Source organism: Megascapheus bottae, chromosome 6, assembly GCF_031878675.1.
Source record: "Megascapheus bottae isolate mThoBot1 chromosome 6, mThoBot2.hap1, whole genome shotgun sequence".
In the NCBI taxonomy this organism is placed as follows: domain Eukaryota; kingdom Metazoa; phylum Chordata; class Mammalia; order Rodentia; family Geomyidae; genus Megascapheus; species Megascapheus bottae.
The window spans coordinates 7,832,486-7,857,297 of record NC_143514.1 but is presented as its reverse complement, the minus strand read 5'-3'; the positions used below and the strand labels follow the sequence as shown (position 1 = coordinate 7,857,297).

Below are 24,812 nucleotides of genomic sequence, written 5' to 3'. Positions count from 1 at the left end.
TTCTTTCCTTTCTCCTGCCTAGTTCTTCCCTCAGCTGGCAATCTTGTGTGTTTGGAAGGGACCAGGAAGTCTCCACAACACCAACAATGTTGCTGCCTCTGTAAAACTCTTTCATTGTCAGGCTTTCTGATCTTCAAAGCAGGCTGACCCCACTCCCTTCTCCTGGGCACACTAGGGAAGGAGGGCTGGGAATATTTTTGTCATTCAGAGGACTTGAATATTTGGACAGCCTTGGACATATGACAGCACCTCCCTCACTAACTCTGCAGGGATAAGAACATGTCAGCCTTTCCAAGCCTCTCACACCCTGACATCTAGAAATTAACACCAGACCCCAGAGTTAAAGAAACATCAAGTTCATAGGTCTCCTTGCATTCAACCCTCCCCCCCACCCCTGTGGCTTGTTTACTTTTCTCTCTTTCTCCCTCTCTCTCTCCCTTCCCCCTTCCTTCCTCTTTCTTTCTTTTTTCTCTTTCTTTCCTTCCTTCCTCTCTTTCTTTCTCTGTCTTTCTTTCCTTCTTTCTTTTTCCTTTCCTTTTCATGCTAATCCTGGGGCTTGATCTCAGGGCCTAAGCATTGTCCCTAAGCCTTCTGTTCAAGGCTAGCATTCTGACTCTTGGGCCACACCTCCACTTCCAGCTTTTGGGTGGTTAACTGGAGATAAGAGTCTTACAGACTTATCTACCCCAGCTAGCTTTGAACTATAATCCTCAGATCTCAGCCTCCTGAGTAATTAGGATTACAGGCATGAGCCACTGTGCCTGGTTTACTTTTCCTGTGTGCAATTGTGTCTCAAGATGGTTGTGCCTCCAACTTTCTCCACCTTTGTGATTATTTGCAGTGCCTGGTCCTGGATAAATTTGAAAGCTATGATGACGAAATTCAGCTCACCCAGCGAGCCTTGTCTCTGCTAGAACAAAACCGGTTCTGGGCTGGCGTGGTGTTCTTGGACATGTATCCCTGGACCAGCTCCCTGCCTCGCCATGTGAAGTATAAGATCCGGATGGACATAGATGTGGTAGAGAAAACAAATAAGATCAAAGACAGGTGAGCTTTCAGGCAGGGCTCACTAGGTTTTTCCAAAGGGTGTGGTGGGTTCCATTTGGTATAGAGTAGAAGCCTGAGGCTGGACTTTGCCTGGACATCAGGAAAAAGCTAAATGAAAGGAACTAAGTTGTTCTGTACAGTTCCTACTAGAGTCCTCAGAGGGAAGCAGTTAAAGTTGCACGGGACCCATAGTCACTGAACTTCACTGTGAATTAAATGTAGAACTGTACAGTGTGGGAATGTTTAGAAGAAGGGTCTGAAGACAGTGAGGCCCAGGCCAGGTGCTCATGCCTGTAAGCCTAGCTACTCCAGAGGCTGAGATGTGAGGATTGAGGTCTGAAGGAGCTCTAGCAGGAATGTCCGTGAAATTCTAATTTCCAATTAACCACCAAGAAGCCAGAAGTGGAGCTGTGGTTCAAGTAGTAGAAAGCTAGCCTTAAGCTAAAAAGCAAACAAGCCAAAGCACAGGGATAATGCCCAGGCCCTGGGTTCAGGCACAAAGAAAAAGAGCTTGAGCACAGTGGAGGCTGCTTTCCCTCTCACAGCCTTTGTTCCTCCATCCCGCTCCTTTGCAGGTACTGGGATTCTGGTCCCCGGGCAGACCCCGTGGAAGATCTCCGGTATATCTGGGGAGGCTTCGCTTATCTGCAGGACATGGTTGAGCAGGGGATCACCAGGAGTCAGGCCCAGGCAGAAGCTCCAGTTGGGGTCTATCTCCAGCAGATGCCTTATCCCTGCTTTGTAGATGACTTGTGAGTTTCAGCAACCCCGCCCCACCATTCTCCTCCCCGGCAAGCTGAGGGTGGGGTGCACCCAAATCTTTGATGTCTCCAGCAATATCTCTAGGGAGACACTGGGACCCAATTAGGAAGAATAAAATGGAGCTCTGGTCAAGGAGCCTGTTTATCAAGCAATCTCCAGGTAGAGGAGAAAGTGAAATCATGGGGAGAGAGGAATGAGCTGGTGTTGGAGGTAAAAGGGGAAGGTGAAAATTAAAGTAAGGGAGGTACATTTGGGGGAGGGGATGAAAGCTATTTCAATTTCCCACTACCTAGTATGTTTGGTATGTGGAAGGTTCTGGTCAGAGCATTTGCCCAGTGATGGCTCAGCAGATTGGGAATGCATGGCAAGTAGGTCTGGTTCCTAGGAGCCTGGGGGATAATGCAGCTCCTTAGCTAATTAACATTCCCATGATGTATGCCTGATGAAAATGTAAAGGAATGCGTTGGATGAGCTCTGCCCTACTTTCTTGACCACCCCTACCCCTGGCCTGTTCATCTGTTTGCCAGTGGCAGGCTAAGCAAGTAACTTGATGTTTTGCTGAAAATAGATTTGGGGGACTAGAGAGATGAGGTGTTGGGAAAGCTCATTTACCTCTGCAGATGGGACCAGAATCACACCCAGTCAGTAGAGGCCTACAGTTACCTCACGGATTCATCTCCCGGGAGTTGTGTGGGGACTGAGTTGTTCATTGTAGAGTACGGGGCTGGGGAAGGGGAGATGCTCAGGGAGAAAGACTTGGGGGAGGAAGAATGAATCTGCCAGGTGGGAAAGAATATACAGTAGAGCCCATTACAAATCCAGGAACCCCTCTGTCAATCCTCTAACCCAGTCAGTTCTCTGCCTCTATGGAAAAACAGAGAATGTAGCTGTTCTGCACTTACTTTGATTTTGGATGGAAAAGAGAGCCAAAGTTCACTTTTAGGACAGAATAGGAATGGTTGGCAGGGAACTGGGTAAGGAAGTGGGGTTGGGGTCATTCAGTGTGAGAGAGTCCTCTAGTGGCCAACCCCAGAAGTGCATGCTTTACAAAGCTCCCCAGGGCCATTTTGAGTGAAACTAGGCACTGCAATTGTCTCCTTTTCCTGTGACAACATCCCACAGTTTCAATAGATAACAATCACAAGGTGTATCGAGTAGTAGATCAGTAGTATATCGTGTACAGGAAAAACACTTGTCAAGTTGCCAGAGAGGAATTCCAGTTGATCAGATCTATCCTGCTGGCTGAAGTATGTGTCCGAGGATTGAGTCCACTTGTGCAAGACTGACCTGTTCGATTGTCAATTGTCTTTTCCAAGCACCCCACAAACTGGACTGCTTGTATAACGCTCATGGGGAACCCAAATATTGATCTCACCAACAGCGGCTCCCTTGTTTGCTCCCTATCCTTTTAGCCTTCAATGCCACAGAGCATGTAACTCATCTATTTTAACCATAGCCTCCACAAGGCCTTCCAGGGAAGATGTATATGGTGGAGCATTTTTATGGTTTTATTCACACATTTTACTGAGAGAATATTCATCTCTGGGCCAACAAAGCAATTCTTCAGGGCAGATATAAAATGTATGTAAAGATTCTAGCCCACAGAATGCCCAGTAGGGATTTTTCTGGTTTTCCTTTCCCTTTATCTGGGCTTCGTTCTCAATGTACTCATTCAGCAAACATTTGCCAGGTACAGAGCACTCTGTTCCACTTCTCTCCTCTTGGTTTAGTTTTATGATCATCCTGAACCGCTGTTTCCCCATCTTCATGGTGCTGGCATGGATCTACTCCGTCTCCAACACCGTCAAGGGCATTGTCTTGGAGAAGGAGTTGAGGCTGAAGGAGACCTTGAAGAATCAGGGTGTCTCGAATGCAGTAATTTGGTGTACCTGGTTTCTGGACAGTTTCTTCATCATGTCCACGAGCATCTTCCTCCTGACCCTCTTCATCATGGTAAGCCAGAATGGAGAAGGCTCAGAAATTTATGACCAATTGTATTTCTCCTGTTAGTCCTTCGGGGTCATCTGCATGTGACGTCTAGCTTATCAAGTGTTTTTAGCTGGGGTAGAGGACAGTCAAAGAGACAATGAGTCACTATATTGTACCATCTTCCTATCCATCTCCTACTGCCTGCCAGAGAGCCACAATCTGTATAGATTTTCCAACTTCACTCTTTGACCACCTGCAGAGGCTACTAATAACAAAGTCCAGAGCAGTTGTGTGTGTGTGTGTGTGTGTGTGTGTGTGTGTGTGTGTGTGTTCAAAGGGATCTGCTCCTTCCAGACACACACAAGAGCTCAGGGAGCAGTTTCTGGAATTCCCACCCTAGTAACTGGCTATAGTCGGAATGTGGTATTAGGAGAAGAGACCTGGACTATTTGTTAATCAGCCTCAGAGCCAGACAGTTCCTGGCATCACCAGGAAACATTCGACTGCCTGACATCTCCAAAGGGTCTCTGTTTTGAAGGATGGTATTTGGAGTCCATCTTTTCTTAAGGAGAAATAATTTTTTTATTAAAAGTTGGTATTAACTCTGAGTTTTTACATCATATTTCAAATGTCATGTTCCACAATCAAGGATTCAAAAAAAGAATCTCTATATGTTATCACTGGCACATAAATTTAAGAACATAATTGAAATTAAGCTGAGTCTTTGTATGTCACAGATACATATCGATCTATATATCAACACATGTTTATAGGATATATATCCTATCATAGACTTACATGTCTATGTAGATATATTTGTATCTCCAAATTCCTGTCAATGACCTGGAGTACCTGAGTATCAAGTCATTGCTCTTGTAGTGTTTGGATCTAGTATCCACATATCAAGGAGACCATGGGCCTCTTGTTCCTTTGGTCTTGACTTGTCTCACTCAACATGATTTGCTCTAGTTTCATCCACTTCCCAGCAAATGCCATTATTTTATCTTGTCTGGTGGCTATGTGGAATTCCATTTTGTATATATATATATATATATACCACATTTTTTGTGCCCATTCATCTGTAGTGGGGCATCTGGGTTGTTTCCATCGCTTGGCTATTATGAGTAGTGCAGAGATGAACAAGGATGTGCAGGTGTCCTTATCATAAAGGAGAAAGAATTTTTGTAGCCCACAGAGTGAGTGCAGATCTGCAACTACCTTGCAAGGTAGAGTTGGAGATAAACTATTTCACAATACTTTGCCATTCTCCACAATAGAGGATTTTTATGCTTGTTGGAAGATAAATGCAAGCATTTGATAGCTTTTTCTATTTCAATTTTGATTGTGTGTGTGCGTGTGTATGTGTGTAGTGGGGCTTGCACTCCGGGAGGGCTTCACCCTCTTACTTGTCCTTCTTCTACTCAAGGCTGATGCTCTGCCATGTGAACCAGATCTCCACTTCCCTGTTTTGTTTTGTTTAATCAGATGCAATCTTTTTTAATTGGTGCAATCTTTGGATTTCAGGGCCTGCAAGCTCCTGATAGGGATTCATGGAGTTTATTCGGTCTCTTCATGATTATCGTATTGTGTGTTTCTCTGCACTAGGCAGTGTGGACCATGAGCCGCAGTCAGCGTATCCCATCCCATGCCAGACCATACCTGGCAGCTACCTGATCCATAAGTGTCACACCATACATGGTCCAACCAGCACATGCCTGTTTAACCCAAATCCTATCACTTCTCTTGGTAGTAAAGTGCCCTAAATCTGAGAGTTTGGGTTTTTGTTGGGTTTTTGTTTGTTTGTTTTTTTTTTGCCAGTCCTGGGGCTTGAACTCAGGGCCTGGGCACTGTCTTTGGGCTTTTTCCTCAAGGCTAGCACTCTGCTACTTGAGCCACAGCACAATTTCTAGATTTTTCTGTGTATGTGGTACCGAGGAATCGAACCTGCATGCTAGGCAAGCACTCTACCACTAGGCCAAACTCCCAGCCCTTGAGGGGTTTTTTAACTATTGTTTTGTCCTATTTTTACTTTCGTTTTGTTTTGTTGTATCAATACCAGGGCTTGAACTTAGGTCAGGGCTTTATATTCTTGCTTGGCTTTTTTTTTTTTTTTTTGCTCAAGACTAGCCCTCTACCACTTGAATCACACTTCTGTTTCTGACTTTTGGCTAGTCAATTAGATAAGAGGCCCTCAGATTTTCTACCCCCAACTGGTTTTGAACAACATCTTCAGATCTCAGCAGCTAGGATTATAGGCATGAGCCTCTGACTTCTGATGACACAGAAGGGTTTTTTTGGTTGTTTTGTTTTTGTTTTTGCCAGTCCCAAGCTTTGAACTCAGGGCCTGAGCACTGTCCTTGGGATTTCTCAAGGCTAGAGCTCTACCACTTGAGCCACAGCACCACTTCTGTCTTTTTCTGTGTATGTGGTACACAAAGGGATTTCTCCTTGTGGGAACCAGAATCCTATTCCAGTGATGACAGAAAAAGCTTCCCACACCAAAGAAGGGGTTTCCCCTTCCCCTCCCTCCCTAACTCAACTCTGCAGGAAAGAAGCTGGGCCAGTGGGGAGGGCCTATTGTTATAAAAGCTACTAAGGGAGGGAAAAAAGAATAAAGAAAAGGAAAAGTGGTCATTGGAAGAGGCCAGTGCTTATGCAATGGTGAGATCAAGGGTCTTCCATCCCTGGCTGAAATCAGTGAGAAATTCTACAACCTGCGTTTCTGCTTTGGGCTATGACAATAAACTGATTTCATTCTCCTAAGAATAGCAACTGTCCTAAAGCCATGACCAGTCATAGACTTGGTTTTACAACATAGCCTATGATGAAGGAAAAGGGATAGAGTGTTTAAGAGCAAAATGGTGCCCCTTCTGACACATATAATCAGAATTTCTGTGTCTTAATTTTGACTTTCTTCTTTTTAGTACTAGAGATTGAACCCAGAGCTCCCTATATGCTAGGAAAGAACCCCACCACCAAATTACCTTCCCAACCCCTAATTCTGAGTTTTATTTCAATTCCTTTAGACTTGGATAACAGTTAAATATGACTGCCCCCTTTTTTTTCTAGTCCTAGGACTTGAAATCAGCCTGGGCACGATTGTTGGGCTTTCTCAGGGCTAGTGCTCTACCACTTGAGCCACAGCACCACTTCTGTCTTTTTCTGTGTATGTGGTATCGAGGAATTGAACCCAGGGTTTCGTGCATGCTAGGCAAGCATCTACCACGAGGCCAAACTCCCAGCCCATGGAGGACTCCCTTCTACCTTCCTTTGCTTTCCTACGCCCCACCCCTTGCTCATCCTGGGGCTTGAACTCAGGGCTTTTGACTTCTGCTTAGTTTTCTTTCACTCAAGGCTAGCACTCTACCCTGGAGCCACACCTTCACGTCTGGCTTTGGGGTGGTTAATTGGAGACAAGGGTCTTTGAGATTTATCTTCACAGGCTGGCTTTGAACCAAGATCCTCAAATCTCAGCTTCCTGGATAGCTAGGATTACACAGACCTGCTTGCTAATCCACAATAATTACTTATAAAAGATAATTTCACATTCATTAACCATCTTTTTAAGTTTTAGTGAGCAGTGCTTTCATGTATTAGACAGCTCTAGCCCTCAAGTGGCATCAAGCTCCACTCGAGAGTGGAGAAGCAAGACAGAGGAATTATTCAGTTAGCCAAAGTCCCTACTTAGAGGTTAGCTAGTAATTCTGATTGGTTAAGTTACTTCAATCTCATTTTGATTTGCATGGATAGAAACCTAGAACACTGGAGTTGGCTCAGTCAATTAAAATGGTCTCCCAGTTAAAGGTTTATTTTTTAACATTTCTCAGCTTAATGTGTAACATTCCTGGGGAAAGGGCATGAGTAACATTAAAGGAACTCACCACAGTGACGGTACTTGTGAGGGAAACCCCTCTAGGACAGGGTGCTTTAGGGGGCCCTGAATCACTGCACAGAGGTCACCTCCTGAGTGGAGGGGTATCCCTAGACACGGGTGGGAATTCATGCCGCATGGTCTCTTTGGTTTCAGCATGGAAGAATCATACATTACAGTGATCCGTTCATCCTCTTCCTGTTCCTGCTGGCGTTCTCCACGGCCACCACCATGCAGTGCTTCCTGCTTAGCACCTTCTTCTCCAAGGCCAGCCTGGCAGCCGCCTGCAGCGGGGTCATCTACTTCACCCTCTACCTGCCACATCTTCTGTGCTTCGCCTGGCAGGACCAGATGTCAGCTGAGCTAAAGAAGGCTGTGGTGAGGGACCTTGCTCTCATCCTGCTGCTAGGGTGACTGCTTATGGTATGACCCCAAATCCATGTCGTGTTTTGGCTCAAAACGATTTTACATTAAAAGCTCAACACTGGCTAGGTACCAGTAGACATGCAAATCTCACTGCTGAGGAGGGTGAGATGTGAAAACTGGGGTTCAAAGCCAGCCTTGGCAATTAATTGGCAAAAGGCTGGAAGTGGAGGTATAGCTCAAGTGATAGACTGCCAGCCTTGAGAGAAAAAGCTCAGAGAGAGAACTCCTTGGGCCTGAGTTCAAGGCCCAGTACTGGTACCGGAAGAAGAAGGAGAAGGAGGAGGATGAGGAGGAAGAGGAAGAGGAGGAGGAGGAGGAGGAAGAGGAGGAGGAGGAGGAGGAGAGAATAAGACAAAATCAAGTTTAAATAGAATAAATAAAATGTTAATGTAAAGCTCCAAAGAGCAACTGAACAGTTACTCCTTACCAAGCATGTTGATTCATCTGTCCTAGGAATTCACTAAAAGACCAGTTCAGTGCCCTGTATGTTTTTGCACGGAAGAAAAACCAGTCAACCCACCTCATTTGCCTTCCTTTTCTTTTCTTTTCTTTTTCAGCCACGGGGCTTAAACTCAGGGCCTGGATGCTGTCCCTGAGCTTTTTGTCTCAAGGTTAGTGCTCTTCCACTTTGGGCCACAGTGTCACGTCTGGTTTGCTAGTGGTTAAGTGGAGATAAGAATCTCACAAACTTTCCTGCCAGAGCTAGCTTTTGACCACAATCCTCAGATCTCAGCCTCCTGAATAGCTAGGGTTACTGGCGTGAGCCACCAGCGCCTGCCTTTCCTTTTCTTTCCATTTGAGAAACATGAGAAGGATGGGAGTTTGTCCCCATATTGTCTATCCAAAGTGATGTTTCCATTCATTTTTCAATGTGGTTTTTTAATTTTCCTGCACCAAAAGAACTTACACAGGAACAGTCCTTCAAGTATGTTTAACTTGTTCCACTAATGCAGACAAAAGGAGTTCAGAGACCCCCAACAGAGAGCCCACAGAGTTGGGTGCTCTAGCCAGCACTTGACTTTGATGGCCTGAGAGACCTCTTGGTTCAGGATTCCCAAACTAGCATTGGTCTTTTCTCTAATTGTTCTCAAATGGGCCATTTCCACCCCCTCATTGACCCAGGCTAAGCAGCTTCTGCCCATGAGGGGCAGAATTCCTTGTCCTCTAGAATTGCTGTCTGCATGGGGCACTCATCTGCCTCCTTGCAGAGGAGTCTGTTCTCAACTTTATTTGGCTCGAGACTGCCTGGGCATCTGGCATCTTTTGTTTCTCGAGTTAAATAAGAAATTAATTACTGCCATTTATAACACCCAATTATCTGTGATGATCACAGGAGAGAGTAGTATGGAAGCCTTGTGACTCAGCTGGTGGGCAGAGCTAGGCTATTTTGGTAATCATTGGGTAGCCATAAGCCAGCTGGCTTCTTGGTAAAGTGGAGCCACTAGGATGCCATAGTTCTGGCTACTATGGACAAGAGCTCAGCTGAGGTTTTAAAAGTGGTTTTCGTAACCAGGCACCAGTGGCTCATGCCTGTAATCCTAACTGTTCAGGAGGCAGAGACCTGAGGATCACAGTTCCAAGCCACCCGGGAGAGGAAAGTCTCTGTGAGAATCATATCACCAAGTAACCACTCAAAACCCAGAAGTAGTGCGGTGGCTCAAATGGTAGAGCACTAAGCCTTGAGCACACAGACGGCTCAGGGACAGTGCTCCACATCCTGAGTTCAAGCCCCACAATGGACCTTTTTTTTTTTTTTTTGCCAGTACTGGTCCTTAAACTCAGGGCCTGGGCACTGTCCTTGGACTTTCTCAACTTTTTTTTAAACTTGGTTTTTGTAAACATATAGCTAGAGGATTCCCTGCTTCTGCAGAGAGATTTTGTGAATGGCAGGGAGGCCTCGGAGCGGAGGATACGCAAACAGCAAAACTTTGTGATGCTCTGTCAGGACTCAACTACAGGGACCAAGTGGGGAAACTTGCTTCAGACTTCTGCACTCTACCTGTTGTTCAGTTTGCTGCTCAGAGATCCTAAGAAAGTCACAGTTCTCACTTGAGACATGGGAAAGGTCTGGCATTTTTCTACCTTTTCCACCCTCTGCTTAGCCCACTAGCTTCATTTAGATATGGCTTTGGGGTTCTCATAAAGCAGAGAACTGGGTAGCAGCTTTGTTCTACCCAGAACCATTGTGGTCTGAAGGAAAGACGGGGAGAACGTGTTGATCTCTGGTCCTCTCGTTACACTGTATGGCATTTCTTTGTCTTCTCCAATACCCCAAGGCACAAGTGTGTCTTTTTGAACAGAGGGGAATGATCCAGTAGGTCCTGGGCAAGGCACTCTAAAGACTGAGATGCATTTCCAGAATTTTCTTTTCCAGTGAGAAGAGAACTTTCACTGCTTCCTGAGTTGTTATGTACCTGACGCTTGAACACAAGTTTCTTTGACCCTCATCCCTGCCCTGACTTGTGGGCACCTGGAGGCCACTGGATTGCATAGGAAAGACCCCTGATTGCCTCCCTGCCCTCTTTTCTCCACGGCAGAGCTTGCTGTCTCCTGTGGCCTTTGGGTTTGGCACAGAGTATCTGGTCCGCTTTGAAGAACAAGGCCTGGGGCTGCAGTGGGACAACATCGGAAACAGCCCCGTGGAAGGAGATGAGTTCAACTTCCTGATGTCCGTGAAGATGCTGCTGCTCGATGCTGCTCTCTATGGCTTGCTGGCCTGGTACCTGGACCAGGTGTTTCCAGGTGAGCAGCTCCCTCCTCAGAGGAATCATCTGGGTTCTGAATTCTCTGAATAACTACTGCCTAACTCCCAGGGTTGTGTTCACGACTACATCAATTAACACAAGGGAATTGTTTCCAGGTAGGCCTATCACAGACAGAGCATTCAACCAATAGTCATGAACATGATCATTACTATTATCTTGTAATTGCTGAGAAAAGATGTGAATTAGCCCCTTTTTATTATTCTTAAGGAGTTTTACAAAGGGCTTAGGACGGGGCCGGGAGTTTGGCCTAGTGGTAGAGTGCTTGCCTAGCATGCATGAAGACCCGGGTTCGATTCCTCGGTACCATATACATAGGAAAAAGCCGGAAATGGTGCTGAGGCTCAAGTCCAAGGACAGTGCTCAGACCCAGGACTGGCAAAAAAAAAAAAAAAAAAAAACAAAGGGCTTAGGACAATTCTATCAGCCAGGTAATGAGTACAATCATCTTGGATAATGTCATTCCTTCCTTCGCCTTCCCTCATTTTCCTCCTCCCATCTCTGCCCACCCACAAGTTGCATGGTTCATTTCTTTTTTTTTTTTTACATAGTACCTACTGAAAACAATGACTGCATTTGCTCACCTTTCCTTCCTCCATTCCTGTGCGCTCCCTGACTCCCACACCCCCCAAAAATCATCAATAATTAAAAAAAGAATAAACCTTTTTCCATTTCCATGATCTGATTTTTGAATAGAACTTATTTCTTGGAAAACTAATATCAGTCAAGATCATCTTTGAGACATAGATAACTTCTAGATCGTGTGAACTGTGGTTTGGAGGGGGACATGGAGGCTATTAAGCCTTTATCTCTTTATCTGCTATCCTCCTTTTAGGAGACTACGGAATGCCACTTCCCTGGTACTTCCTTCTACAAGAGTCTTACTGGCTTGGAGGTAAAGGTAAGTGAATGAAAAATTAAAACAACAACGAACTATCAATGTTTGAAACTAGTTCCTCAGGCTCTAAGGAGGATTGCAAAGGTTTCTGTTTTTGTTGTTTTTCAATTCCTGATAAGCCAGCTGCCTCCTGGGACACTTTTCCACACCATGAACAGGATGGCACAGCATCCGAGCCTCTGGAAGCCCCCATCTGGGAGCCAATGGCTGGAAGATGTGACAGAATTAACAAGCTGTCCTAGAGAATTCAGCAAGGCACTGTGGTGGCTCGTGCATGTAATCCTAGCTACTCAGGAAGCAGAGATCTGAGGATCATGGTTCAAAGCCAGCCTGCACACAAAAGTCTGTGGAACTCTTAACTCCAATTAACTACCAGAAAACTGAGAGTGGTGCTATGGCCCAAGAGGTAGAGTGCTAGGCTTGAGCTGAAGGGCTCAGGAACAGCGCCTAGGCCTAGAGTTCCAGCCTCATGACCAGCAACAACAACAGCAAAAAGAAGGGATCCAAAGACTTTTCCACTCTTCCACTTAAAGGAGAGATTCCCAGAATTATGAAGGGCCTTCTACGTTTGTCTTCTTTGCCTCTCTCCTCCTTTTCCATTCCTGTCCACCTTTTCAGAATATTAGTTAATCATTTTCCCCCAAATGAGACTGAAACTGACAAGCTGCTGATCTCTAAGGGAGATCCATCTAGGCTCTCCTGATACCGTTTCTTCTACCAGGGGAAAAAGACTAAAAACTCATTTGCCCAGCCGGGGGTGGTGACTCACCCCTGTAATCCTGGCTACTCAGGAGGCTGAGATCTGAGGATTATGGTTCAAAGCCAGCCTAGGCACTAAAGAACATGAGACTTAGCTCCAATTAATCACTAGAAAACAGGAAGTGGGGCTGTGGCTCAAGGGGTAGCCCAGAGTTCAAGCCCTGTGACCCACAAAAAAAAAAAAAAAAAAAAAAAAAAAAAAAAAACAGAAAGTCTGGACATTGGGAAAGTATATCTCTCTTTTGTAAGTTCTGAAAGAGCAGAGAAAGTCGAGAGCTGGAGCTGGACTCTCCCCTAGAGCTGGAAGGTTCTACAGGCAAAGGAAATAACTTTCCAATGTTGTTCAACTACCCACAGTCCACTCTGAATTGGGCCTGGGCCAAGCCTTTAAGTATTAAGGCAGATGTTTGTTTCTCTGAGGGATTAGTCTAAGGCCTTTAAAAAGCTTGGGTAGGCCTGGTTTGGGTGGCATACACCTGTAAACCTAGCTACGCAGGAGGCTGAGATCTGAGAATCATGCAAAGCCATCCAGAAACAAAGTTCATAACACTCTTATCTATGACTACTAAAAATGGTACTATGGCTCAAAGTGGTAGAGCACTGTCTTTGATCATAAAAACTCAAACATACACACACACACAAGGCTTGAGAAAAGCTTTTCCCCCCTTCTCTATCTCTCTGTGTCTCTTTCTTTCTCTCTCTCCCTCTCTCTAGTGAAATAGTACCACAGCCCAGAATTGTATTGTTTTATGTATCTCATTTCTCACAAGCCTTTATACTTCTACTGTGATAAAGTTATAATCCCATGATAAGTAGGAATTTGTGACACAGGAGTGAGTTCTTGGGATGTTTTAAATGCCAGTGAATAACAAGACCTATGAGTATTTTTTTAAATCCCACTTTGATACCCCAAGAGACACTGGGCCACTCCACCCAAAGTCTTACGACAAATGTGCCTTTTCAAAAGTGAATCATATAACTTCTGCTGACAGAAGGCAAATATTCTTCACTGTGTCACAGGCTAGACAGAAGGGGATTCCTCACACTGTCTAAAACCAGAAAACTGCAAAGTTTCTGCCCAGCTACTCACATAAAAACAAGCATAACTCAAGAGAAGTTAGTGTCTTACACAAATACCCACCTGAACACGTATCTGGAATACATATCTTGAATACGTGTGGCCCTGGAGAATAGATCTTCGCAAGGAACTCACTCAATGACTAAACTGTTTTGAAGAATTTATTTGTAAATGTTTGCTGGTGTTGGGGTTTGAACTTAGGATAAGCCTGGGTGCTTATCCCTGAGCTATTTTGCTCTACCACTGGAGCTACAAGCTACAACGCTGCTTCCAGCTTTCTGTTAGTTGATTAGAGATGAGAGTCTCACAGACTTTTCTGCCCAAGCTGGCTTTGAGCTGTAATCCTCCGATCTTGCCTGAGTAGCTAGGATTACAGGCCTGAGCTAATAGATCCTGGCTATTCTGAAAGATATTTGAGGTTGCTATTTGATCATATTTTGTGAAGTATGACAGCTAGTGACCACAGGAACTGCAGAGACTGAATTCAAAATGGCCTCAGGAAGCAGGGCTGGAAGTACCAAACACAGAGCATCCCCAACCCAGGCCACTGCCCATACCCTGCAGAACCCAAGGCCATAGCTGCCCACCGTATCTGCCGGCATGCAGCTGTTCACACATGTGCACGTGAGGCCAGAGTCCTGAGGTGCTTGGTAAGGAGGGCTTCCTCCTGCTCCTGCTTCCTGTCTGGCTACACGGCCCTTCAGCTCCTCTTCCCCTTCCAGGAAGCCCTGATGGCCTTCGAGACCAAATGTCAACTTGACAAAAAATGTCTGTGTGTGTGTGTGTGTGTGTGTGTGTGTGTGTGAGAGTGTGTGTGTGAATTTGTCCAGACCCCCACCCCCACCCCCAACCAGGCTCCACCCTGGTGTTAATCCCAAAACATCTGAATGTCCCTGGAGCCAGGGAGCCATGTCTCAGCCTTAATCGAAGCTGGCTGCCTACTGTATCACCTTGAATGGACTTCTGTACTCAAGGGTCACCATGGCTGAAGTGTTTTGGACTAGAGTGAAAAAGACTGGGAATGGGTAAAGCACATTAAATGATTCCAAATTCAATCCTGAGATACTCTCATTATTATTTGGGGGGATTTTGTAGGCATAATTTCTGACATTATGATTTTTTTGCCAGTCCTGGGGCTTGAACTTAGGGCTTGAGCACTGTCTTTGGATTTTCTCGAGGTTAGCATTCTACCACTTCAGCCACAGCACCACTTTTGACTTTTTCTATGTATGTGGTACCGAGGAATCTAATCTGGATCTTCATGCATGCTAGGCAAGTACCACCAGGCCAAACTCCCAGCATTATGAGACCCTCCTGTCACCTTAAGAGAATAAGGGAAGAGCTGAGTGTGTCGCTCAGAAGTAGAGCACTTGCTTGGTCACCACCAAAAACCAAAACCAAGAGAGCAAAGCGAAACACTCTAATTCCAAGGCCCCAATTACAAAAGTGCTCCTGGGCTTGGCAAAGGTTGCATGATTGGACTTGAGTAGTTTGCAGCCCCACAACAGGTCAGAGGCTGCGGGTGGTTGTTGTCGGGGGAGGGGTGTATATGTGTTCCCACACATGTGCACCTGTGTGCAGTGTGGCTCTGCCTTCCCGTTTTCTCCCCCATTGTTCCCCTCCTTTCCTACTTCTTAGTCCCAGCTCTCACCAAAAGAGTAATATTGGCTTCTGAATGGTGCAGGGTGTTCAACGAGAGAAGAAAGGGCCCTGGAAAAGACTGAACCGCTAACAGAGGAAATTGAGGACCCAGAGCATCCTGGAATGAATGGTAAAAACCCCCAAGGAGCAGAGTGATGCGGAGCAGAGTGATGCAGAGCAGAGGCAAAAGTCCAGGCTGTGAGCTCGAGGAAGGACTGGAGCCACATGCTTCAAAAGCAGGCATCAGGCACTGTCTACAGATGGGTTCCATACCACTGTCCAGCTGCTCATGCGGGGGACGAGTGTCCAGCCCAGACATGAACACATATTTCCTGGAGAAAGCAAATTCCAAGTATGTAGTGTGTTTGTGCCCTCGTTAGGGAAATCCCAAGTGATTTGCACGAATGTGCTGACTTCCGAGGATTTAGCCAGAACAATGACTTGGGTCACTGGGTCTGAAAGCGGATATGAGCTATAAGGAAAGACAAAAATAAATGCTTCTGTGTGCAAGGGAAAGAGACTGTAGTGGAACTGACTGCCCTTCACTCATGCTTTACAAATGGAGAACCCATTCATTCAAGCCATCAAAGCCTTTCCTGACCTGGAAGTTACTGAATCATTGGTAGACAGATGGGCTAAGTTCTCAAGGCTTACTATGTTTCTGATTTTTTTTCTGTTCTGAATTCCCTCTTGAATCTATTCTGTACTTCTCCTGTGGCTTTTTGTCCCTTAGTGTATGTATTTTTCTGTGGAGGCTAATGCTCTGGGTTAAGAGAGGTGGCATGCCTGTGACTTAGCCTGACACAGTGTGAAAGAGCCTTCATGTGTCCCTAAAGGCCTATGTCACAAAGCTGCAGTCAGAAGCTCAAAACCCATCAGAAAGCTGGCTTGCAAGCAATGGTGCCTCTGGAAACCCCTTCTTCCGAAGTGACACGATAAAGCTAAAGTTATCAGGTAGGGTAGAGCAGAAGAAACTGGTTCCACTTCAGCCATGGTAGAACCCAGGGGCCCAAAGGGCCAGGAGCAAATGGTTAGATTGACAGTGTTCAGACAAGTGAAGCTATGCTCTGGAGGAGTGGGCTAACGCAGGAAGCAGGAGTGGAGGCGGAGGGAGAGTGGAGAGTATCCTGAAGACACCAAGGGAGAAGAGACTTGAGGCGGCAGTCAGCTATAATCACAGGTTGCAAAGATCTTAAAGAAGGTTGCCCATGAGAATGGTGGTTCCAGAAATGACTAGAAAAGTCCAAGGATAGTGATGTTCGAGGAGCAGGAGCTACTCCTGGAAATATCAGAGACCTAGCTGGGGAAAACACGGACGGACCTAAGATGGAGCTTGGAGCTAATGTTAAGTGTGGGCCGTAAATGCTCTAGATGAGTGTGGGCTCTGGATTCAATATTCATGAACCCTGTGACCTTTATAGGTCACTTCATGTCCTCTATCTCAAGTTTCCTCACCTGTAGACATGATCCTGGTAATATCAACCCATTAGGTTGTTACAGGGTAGAAGGAGGTAAGTCATACAAAGTGCACGAAACAGCCTTTGTACATAGTAATTGCTAGATAAATGTGCAATACAATCATTGCCATTAATTTGGTCTTCCTTCCTGTCCTACAGGGACAGATTGAAATTATAGACACTTAGAAAATAGTTGAAGAACAAGCCATTAGAACACATAACATTATTGTCTTTCTATCGGGTGTGCTGCTCTGTAATCATTTTTTCTTTTTCTTAATTTCCCTTCGAGACTCCTTCTTTGAACGTGAGCTTCCAGGGCTGGTTCCTGGAGTATGTGTGAAGAATCTGACAAAGTTTTTTGAGTCCTGCAGCCGGCCAGCTGTGGACCGGCTTAACATCACCTTCTATGAGAACCAGATCACTGCGTTCCTCGGACACAACGGCGCGGGGAAGACTACCACTTTGTGAGTATTCCAGCCAGAGGCTGGTTGGCAGGATCTGCCTGGGTTTCCTGCCTTGGTTTCCCCATTTGCTCAAGCCTACTGTTAAAAGACCCCCACTGAATCGTGATGATAAAATGCACTATCTGGTTGTGGTCCCAAGAATTTGTTAAAAAACAAAACACTGCAATCCTCAACTAGAGGCCGTAGGCAAGCAGATCGTCCCAGAGTTTTAAGTGACTTTTTCCAAAGCCACTGCATTCATGACTCGTGCTGTGGGTGCAGGAGCCAGGGCCGCCCTCCAATGCCATTTTTTCTTCATTTCAACACTTTTGAATCCTGTTCCCTTTCCTTTTTCCCCTCTCCCCAACTTCCCGTCACCCATGCAGGGGATAAAGTCATAGCCACAGTGCCCGCATGGCAAGGGTCTGCACACCACTATTTTGCAGTTCAGGGAAGAATCAGAGATTTGTGAGGACATCTCAGCTTGGGGAGGAAAGGGTTTTCTTTCTCTAAGAGGCCTGAGCGCCATCTGCCGTGGAGAACACAGTCACCACGGTTCCCAGGCTGACCTCTCAGGGGACGGCAGCTCTGGTGACGTCAGTCTTCAAGTCCTTGGCCTCTTGCAGAGCCCCAGGAAGGAACAACAGCGCCCACCCAGCTCAGGAATGTGCCCTAGGGCGGGTCCGTGCGAATGGAATGCAGACCTGGTGCCATTCTGCTGGTTTCTGTTTCCCCCTAGTGGTTGATCTACAGAGATTTCAGCTGCAGAGGACAACTCCAAGAGCCAGAGATCTTATCAGAACTAAAGAGACTAGGCTTATCAGAACTAACAAGACTCGGCTGGGTGTGGTGGCTCTGGGTCCATCTCCTCGCTAACTAATATGGTCACAGAACTAGAAGATCCATTCAGAACCCCAGGCAGGACTTCCCATACACAAACACATTACTTCATCCACTGCAGATAGGAACTTCCCTTACGGGTCAAAATACATGTTTTATAATAATGGGGGAAAAACATTTCAGGGTTTTACTTTATACTGGTTCTGTTCTGAGTGCCGGGTGTATGATTAATTCATCTAATTTACACAATCATTGTTATGGGGTGTGTGTGTGTATGAGTGAACTTAGGGCCTGGGAAGGTTCTTAAGCTTTTTCACTCAAGCCTTGCATTTTGCCACTCGAGCCACAGCTCCACTTTGAGCTTTTAGGAGGTTAATTGGCGATTCCAGTCTCATGGACTTTCCTGCCCTACCCTGGCTGGCTTTGAACTATGGTCCTTAGATCTCAGCTTCCTGAGTCACTGGGATCACAGGCGTGAACCCTCAGCATCTAGTTGGTTATGGGATTTTTATAGTTTGGATCCCTAGATGATATTGGCAACAATTCCCACGCGTGATTTGAAATCAACAGATCTACACTGAATGCCTCAGGCCTCTCCCATCAGCAGCTGGACCATACCAGGACTTTGTAGTGTTCACATCTGGCTTTTCAGTGTCCCCTGCTGCTCACCCCACAGGCAAAGCAGTCACCTGTGCCATGAGCACCCTCAATAGAGTCTAGCAGCAGGTCTGGTGATGTCTGAGTTAGGGTCCCCTGGGGCTACAAGTGACTGTTCAGGGGCTGGAAATTCATGTGGGCAAAGGAGAAATAGGAAATAAATAGAAACAGAAAAGAAAGCAAGTGTAGCCTTGTGCATTAGGGCCTGAAGATATTCACCAGGACGAAGCTCCTGGCACCCACAGCGAATGATGCTCTAGGTGGGATACAGGCAGAATCTCTGCCATTCATTAAGTCCCTAATGGCTCGCTCTCTGCCGGGCAGGTCTATCCTGACGGGTCTGTTGCCACCAACATCGGGGACTGTGCTTATCGGGGGAAAGGACATTGAAACCAGCCTGGATGAAGTCCGCCAGAGCCTGGGCATGTGCCCACAGCACAACATCCTGTTCCACCAGTGAGTGAAGCTGCTGCTGAGACAAGCGATGCCACCAGGCTCAGTGCCTAGCTAGCATGTGTGAGGCCCTGGGTTCTGCTCCCCAAGCTACAAGAAAAAAAGGAAAGAAAATGTCTGCCATTACCCTGCTTACCACACACATAGGCTACAAAGCCCAGTTCAGGGTTCCCTGGTCTGGCACAATGGAAGCCAAGTTCTTGCCTGCTTTCCCCACAAACCCCAGGTTCTTGCCCTGCTTACAATGAGCATTGTCCTTCTTGAGGGGAATGAGCCAGCCTCTGTGTCAGAGATGAGGTCTCCTCCCTGACAAAATGGCCCATCACAGAGCCCTGCGTTCAACCTTGGGGGACTTCTACAGGAGGCAGAAGATGGGGGGAAACAGAAAGAGAACAAGCAACCATTGTCCATTTTGTCAGTTTGATAATGACAAGAATAATATATATTTTTTTTGCCAGTCCTGGGATTGAGCTCAGGGCCTGAGCACTGTCCTTGGACTTTCTCAAGGCTAGAGCTCTACCACTTAACCCTCAGCACCACTCCAGCGTTTTTGTATATATGTAGTACCAAGGAATCGAACCCGGGCCTTTGTGCATGCTAGCAGTCTACCACTAGGCCAAACTCCCGGCCAAGAATAACATTTTTGAGGGGAGTCTTCTGTTTAGTTGTTGTGGTGGTGACTTCTGGTTAGTTGTTATGGTGGGGTTTTTTTTTCAAATTAAAATAGTTATTTCTTATTTCAAAATCTATAGAGTCATTGTGGAAAGGAGAGAGGGAGGGAGGGAAGGAGGGAAGGAAGACAAGAGGATGAAAGTGATAAGAGCTGCTTGTCTAGCAAGCTCTGGGCCCTGAATTTAAACTCTGGTAAAAGGAAGAAAAAAGGAAGGAAGGAAGGAAGGAAGGAAGGAGGGAGGGAGGGAGGGAGGGAGGGAGAGAGGGAGGGAAAAGCAAAGAGAAAAAGAAAGAACTCCCCAATAATTTCACAACCCAGAGAAACACTATTGTTAATCAAGGCAATAACATCTTGGTCTTTGATTTTTTTTTTTTCCCAGAAATGTCTCCTAGTCATAAATACTTAAAAATTATAAAAGAGAATAAAGTTTTGAGAATAATTTTGTTCTTGACTTTAAAAGTGATTGCTTTTATTAAACTTAAGATATTATGAGCTGGGCATGGTGGCTCATGCCTGTAATCCTAGCTTCTCAGGAGGCTGAGATTTGAGGATCCAAGTTCAAAGCCAGCCCCTGCACTAAAAAGTCCATGTGACTCTTATCTCCAATTAACCACTAGAAAAACAGGAAGTGGTGCTGTGGCTCAAAGGGTAGGGCGGTAGCTTTGAGCTGAAGAACTCAGGGACAGCACCCAGGCCCAGAGTTCAAGCTTCATGACCCACAAAAAAAAAACCCAAAAAATGAATATATTTTCATGCCATTTCATAGTGCTCTCTAAAAGGAAAAAAAAATCAGTTGTGGGGCTTAAATTCAGAGCCTGGATGCTGTCTCTGAGTTATTTAACTCAAGGTTAGCATTCTACCACTTAATGCCACAGCAGCACTTCTGGCCTTTTCTAAGTGGCTTGTTAGAGCTAAACCTCACAGACTTTCCTGGCGTGGCTAGCTTCAATCCGAAATCCGCAGATCTCAGCTTCCTGAGTGTCTAGGATTGCAGGTATGAGCTACGTGTCTGGCTTAAAGGAATTTTTTTAATGGCCACCTACATTCCACTGTAGGAATGAATTCTCTAAGGCATCTTGTTTGGAGAGGGCTGATGGTCTTGCTTTTGTAGTAGAGAAGAGGATAATGAACCGCTTGATGACTAAATTTCCATACTCCTTTTGATGTCCCTCAGACAAACTGCTAGCCTGACTACTGCAGTTCTTTTCTTGTTCCCCCTCCCTCCCCTCCAGCCTCACAGTGGCAGAGCACATCCTGTTCTATGCCCAGCTGAAGGGGAAGTCCTGGGAAGAGGCCCAGCTGGAGACAGAAGCCATGTTGGAGGACACGGGCCTCCACCACAAGAGAAATGAAGAAGCCCAGGCGCTCTCAGGTGCCTGGCATTGGAAAGAGATGGGGCCGAGATGGCAGACCCACACCTGCTTATGGAGGCGGGGGAGGGGGGAGGGGGAGGGGTTTTGAGGCCAGAAACAGGAGCACTCCTGAAGACAGGAACCAACCTGGGAGAAGGCCCTGCGCGCTGCCCTGTCTTGCAGCAGCCTGAGCGTCGTCAGTTCTGATGTTCAAACTAGACAGCCGAGGGTGGGGTGTCCACATTTACCAGGCCCCCGAGGCAGGTCTAACGTGGCAAGCTCACACTGCTGCTAGATTTAAGGTGCCCTCTTCTTCCCAGCCCTGGGCCTGTGCTTCCCTGTCCCACAGCCCCCGTGACCCACCCTGCCCTCCTTGTGCCTGCAGGCGGCATGCAGAGGAAGTTGTCAGTTGCCATGGCTTTTGTGGGTGATTCTAAGGTGGTGGTTCTGGATGAGCCTACCTCTGGGGTGGACCCCTACTCCAGACGCTCTATATGGGACCTGCTCCTCAAGTACCGCTCAGGTGAGACGACTGTGCAACACCCCCCTCCCTCTCTCTGCTTCCCAGCGGGCCCTGCTCTCTCACAGTGGCATTTTGTGACACTCAGATGAGACTTGGTCACTGTACTCTGTGAAGCAAAGTTTTGAAGTCGCCTGAAATGTCAGCTTCTTCCTTACTGAGCTTAGGCCCTGACGTCTATTGCAGAGTTAAGCCACATTGCTTTACTCAGGAACCCCAGCCCATCCCTCCCCACCCCGCCTTGCATGCTCAGGGCCAGCCTGGTGACACCCCGCGCCCATCCACGCAGGCAGGACCATCATCATGTCCACTCACCACATGGACGAGGCAGACCTCCTAGGGGACCGAATCGCCATCATTTCCCAGGGGAGACTCTACTGCTCCGGCACCCCGCTCTTCCTGAAGAACTGCTTTGGCACAGGCTTCTACTTGACCTTAGTTCGCAAGATGAAGAACATCCAGAGTCAAAGAGTGGGTTGTGAGGTACGTGCATGTGTACCCCAAGAAGGAGCCCGTCCTGAGGGCTCCACATACTTCTGTCCACTTGAGCTCTAGCTGACAGAATCAGAGCCTCAGACCCACTCAGCTTGCTCGCTCACAGTTGGTGTGCTGCTACTTGAGCCATGCCTTCAGTCCAGCTTTTGGCTGGTTAATCAGAGACGATTTCTCTAGGACTTTTCTGTCCAGGCTGGCTTTGAACCTCAATCCTTCAGATCTCAGCCTGCTGTGTAGCTAGGATTGCAGGCATGATCCACTGGAGCCTGGTGAAACAGCTGGTTTTAAACAACCTGAAATCATTGCACACTCGTGTCTCGAACTGGTTCCGGGCAATACAGGAATATGTGTCTTATGCTTCCAGGTTAGACTGCTTTTAAGAGTCTTCATCTGCATTGCTGCACTATTTACAATAACCAAGTTATAGAAACAACCCAGATGCCCTACTGTAGATAAGTGGGTCCAAGAAATGTGGTACCCATCCATGATGAAATTTGACACAGCCATTACAAAGAATGCAGGGAAATGGATGGACCTTGAACAAGTCATGGTAGGTGAGGTGAGCCAAGCTCAGAGAGACAAACAGCTCATGTTTTCTCTCCTATGCCGAAGCTAAATCTATTATACACTGGGACATGGTACACTATGCAAGTCTAGGCATTCACACACAATGAGACCAAAGGAGAAGAACACAAAAGCATAATGTCTATGTGCCTCTGATCATATAAAATATTTAGAGGCCAGGAGTGTGGTCTAGTGGTAACGTGCTTGCCCCGCATGCACGAAGCCCTGGGTTCAATTCCCCAGAACCACATACACAGAAAAGGCTGGAAGTGGCACTGTAGCTCAAGTGGCAGAGTGCTGTCCTTGAGCAAAAAGTGTCCAAGAATGGTGCCCAGGCTCTGAGTTCAAGCCTCAGGACTGGCAAAAAAAAAAAAAGACAAAATTTTAGTCGGGTGCTGTGACTCACACCTGTAATCCTAGCTACTCAAGAGGCTGAAATTTGAGGATCAAGCACTAAAGTCTGTGAGGCTCTTATCTCCAATAACTACCAGAAAATGGGAAGTGGCACTGTGGCTCATGGGATAGGGTGGTAGTCTTAAGCTGTAAGAGCTCAGGGACGACACACAAGCCCAGAGTTCAAGTCCCACAACCACCACCACCAATAATAATAATAATATTTATCGAAAGGGGGATATTTCATCATTTAATATTTCTTTTTTTGTCATTCCAACATTCATGATCCCTAACTAACCCTGAACACCAGTGGTAAATAAAATCTAAGGAAAGTCTCATTGACAATGAAAAGCTCACAGTGAGGAAGCCCCCAAAATGCCAACCAGCAAAAACCACGGGGCACCTCAGCAAACCGAGTCTCAGGTCTGGGCTGCCAAGTGTACAAACTGCACCATCTTGAGAAAATGATGGCATCCCTTGCTGTTGTCTTTCTCCACAGGGAAAACAGAACTCATGACCTCTGTCTGTGCTCTTTAGGGCTGTGACAGAGATACACGAGATAGGGTTGTGACAGTCCAGTGGGCTTCTGAAAAACAGGCACCGCTCACACTGAAAGTGTCACAGGTGTCATAGTGTGGCATGGTCCATGCCTATAGGGGAAGGGGCTACTGTGGGTCTCACAGCTGAGTGTGCATCCAGGACTGGGAACAGCACAGTGCCCCCCAGAAAGCCCAACCCACAGCTGTCACTTGATAAGGGACAACCCAGAGTGGCTTAGAGGTTCTCATTCTCTCTCTGACTCACACACTCTCCCGGATAAAATCGAGAAGCTATACCCTCCGCACACACAAATCAGTGAACAGATTACACAGTGAACAACAAAAATGTGTGGACCACAGGTGGTAGCGAGAAATATACAAGGCAATAATGACGGCAATTGGCATCAAGGAGACGCTGCCATTGATATATATCCTCTAAAAACGGATTGTTATTGTAAAGGTGATATATAGAGGGGTTCCAGTTCCGCAAGGCGAGTAGAGTACATTTCTTTTTAGACGATGTCACCCCTTTCCTTGCTCTCTCACAGCTATTTTCTCCCCACTCTCAAATGATAAGCCTCTTGTCAACCATTCCTATCCATCTGTTGTAGGGAGCCTGCAGCTGTGCGTCTAAGGGTTTCTCCAAGTGCCCAGCTCGAGTGGATGAGATAACAGAAGAACAAGTCTTGGACGGTAAGGGCTGGAGCAGGCCATAGCTCATTCTGGTCCAGCAGCAGCTGGGTATGTCTTATTGGAATGTCCTGAACTAGAACATAAAGACCACTTGGTGTACATCTCAGGCTAGAGATCATCCAACTGCTCATCTTTTCTTTGAGCTACTTTCTCTTCTTCCTCCATTCCCAAAGGGATTTCAAAGTCATGCATGTAAGAGCCCCATCCCTTTGGTGAGGGATCCAGTTGGTTCATTCAGTGCCCTCCATGTTAGGGCTAGGTTCCTGGGGTCTTTCAGCCCTGTCTCCAAGGGAACATGCTGTCTGGAGACAGCCGCGTTCTATGGTGCCCTCTGGTGGAATGATAGGGACACACAGGTCTTAACTGAGAATTTTTGGAGTCTCTGAGATTACGTGGGTAGACAGCAGGTCTAATGTAATGTCACACTCCTCTACTCCTCCCTTTAGCCTCCCAACTTTCCAGTGCTTCTCCCTTGAACTGGGGTGCACTGACTCACAGGAGATCGCCCTCTTTCAGAGAGGCGCAGTAAAGAAGCTATCACTGCATGATGGGTTCACAGG

At 46.5% G+C, this 24,812-nt stretch overlaps 1 protein-coding gene across 1 annotated transcript in view; it reads left to right on the top strand.

Annotated features, from left to right (window-relative positions):
- The window catches only part of Abca4 (ATP binding cassette subfamily A member 4), a 100,635-nt gene that overhangs the window by 16,288 nt on the left and 59,535 nt on the right, over window positions 1-24,812 (top strand). The window contains exons 3-15 of the mRNA XM_090334226.1: window positions 842-1,047; window positions 1,623-1,799; window positions 3,540-3,762; window positions 7,766-7,987; window positions 10,573-10,777; window positions 11,633-11,698; window positions 15,217-15,303; window positions 16,920-17,094; window positions 18,895-19,026; window positions 20,929-21,068; window positions 21,434-21,571; window positions 21,858-22,051; window positions 24,171-24,252. Coding sequence (XP_090190352.1) covers window positions 842-1,047; window positions 1,623-1,799; window positions 3,540-3,762; window positions 7,766-7,987; window positions 10,573-10,777; window positions 11,633-11,698; window positions 15,217-15,303; window positions 16,920-17,094; window positions 18,895-19,026; window positions 20,929-21,068; window positions 21,434-21,571; window positions 21,858-22,051; window positions 24,171-24,252 — 2,047 coding nt within the window. The remainder of the gene's footprint in view (window positions 1-841; window positions 1,048-1,622; window positions 1,800-3,539; window positions 3,763-7,765; window positions 7,988-10,572; window positions 10,778-11,632; window positions 11,699-15,216; window positions 15,304-16,919; window positions 17,095-18,894; window positions 19,027-20,928; window positions 21,069-21,433; window positions 21,572-21,857; window positions 22,052-24,170; window positions 24,253-24,812) is intronic.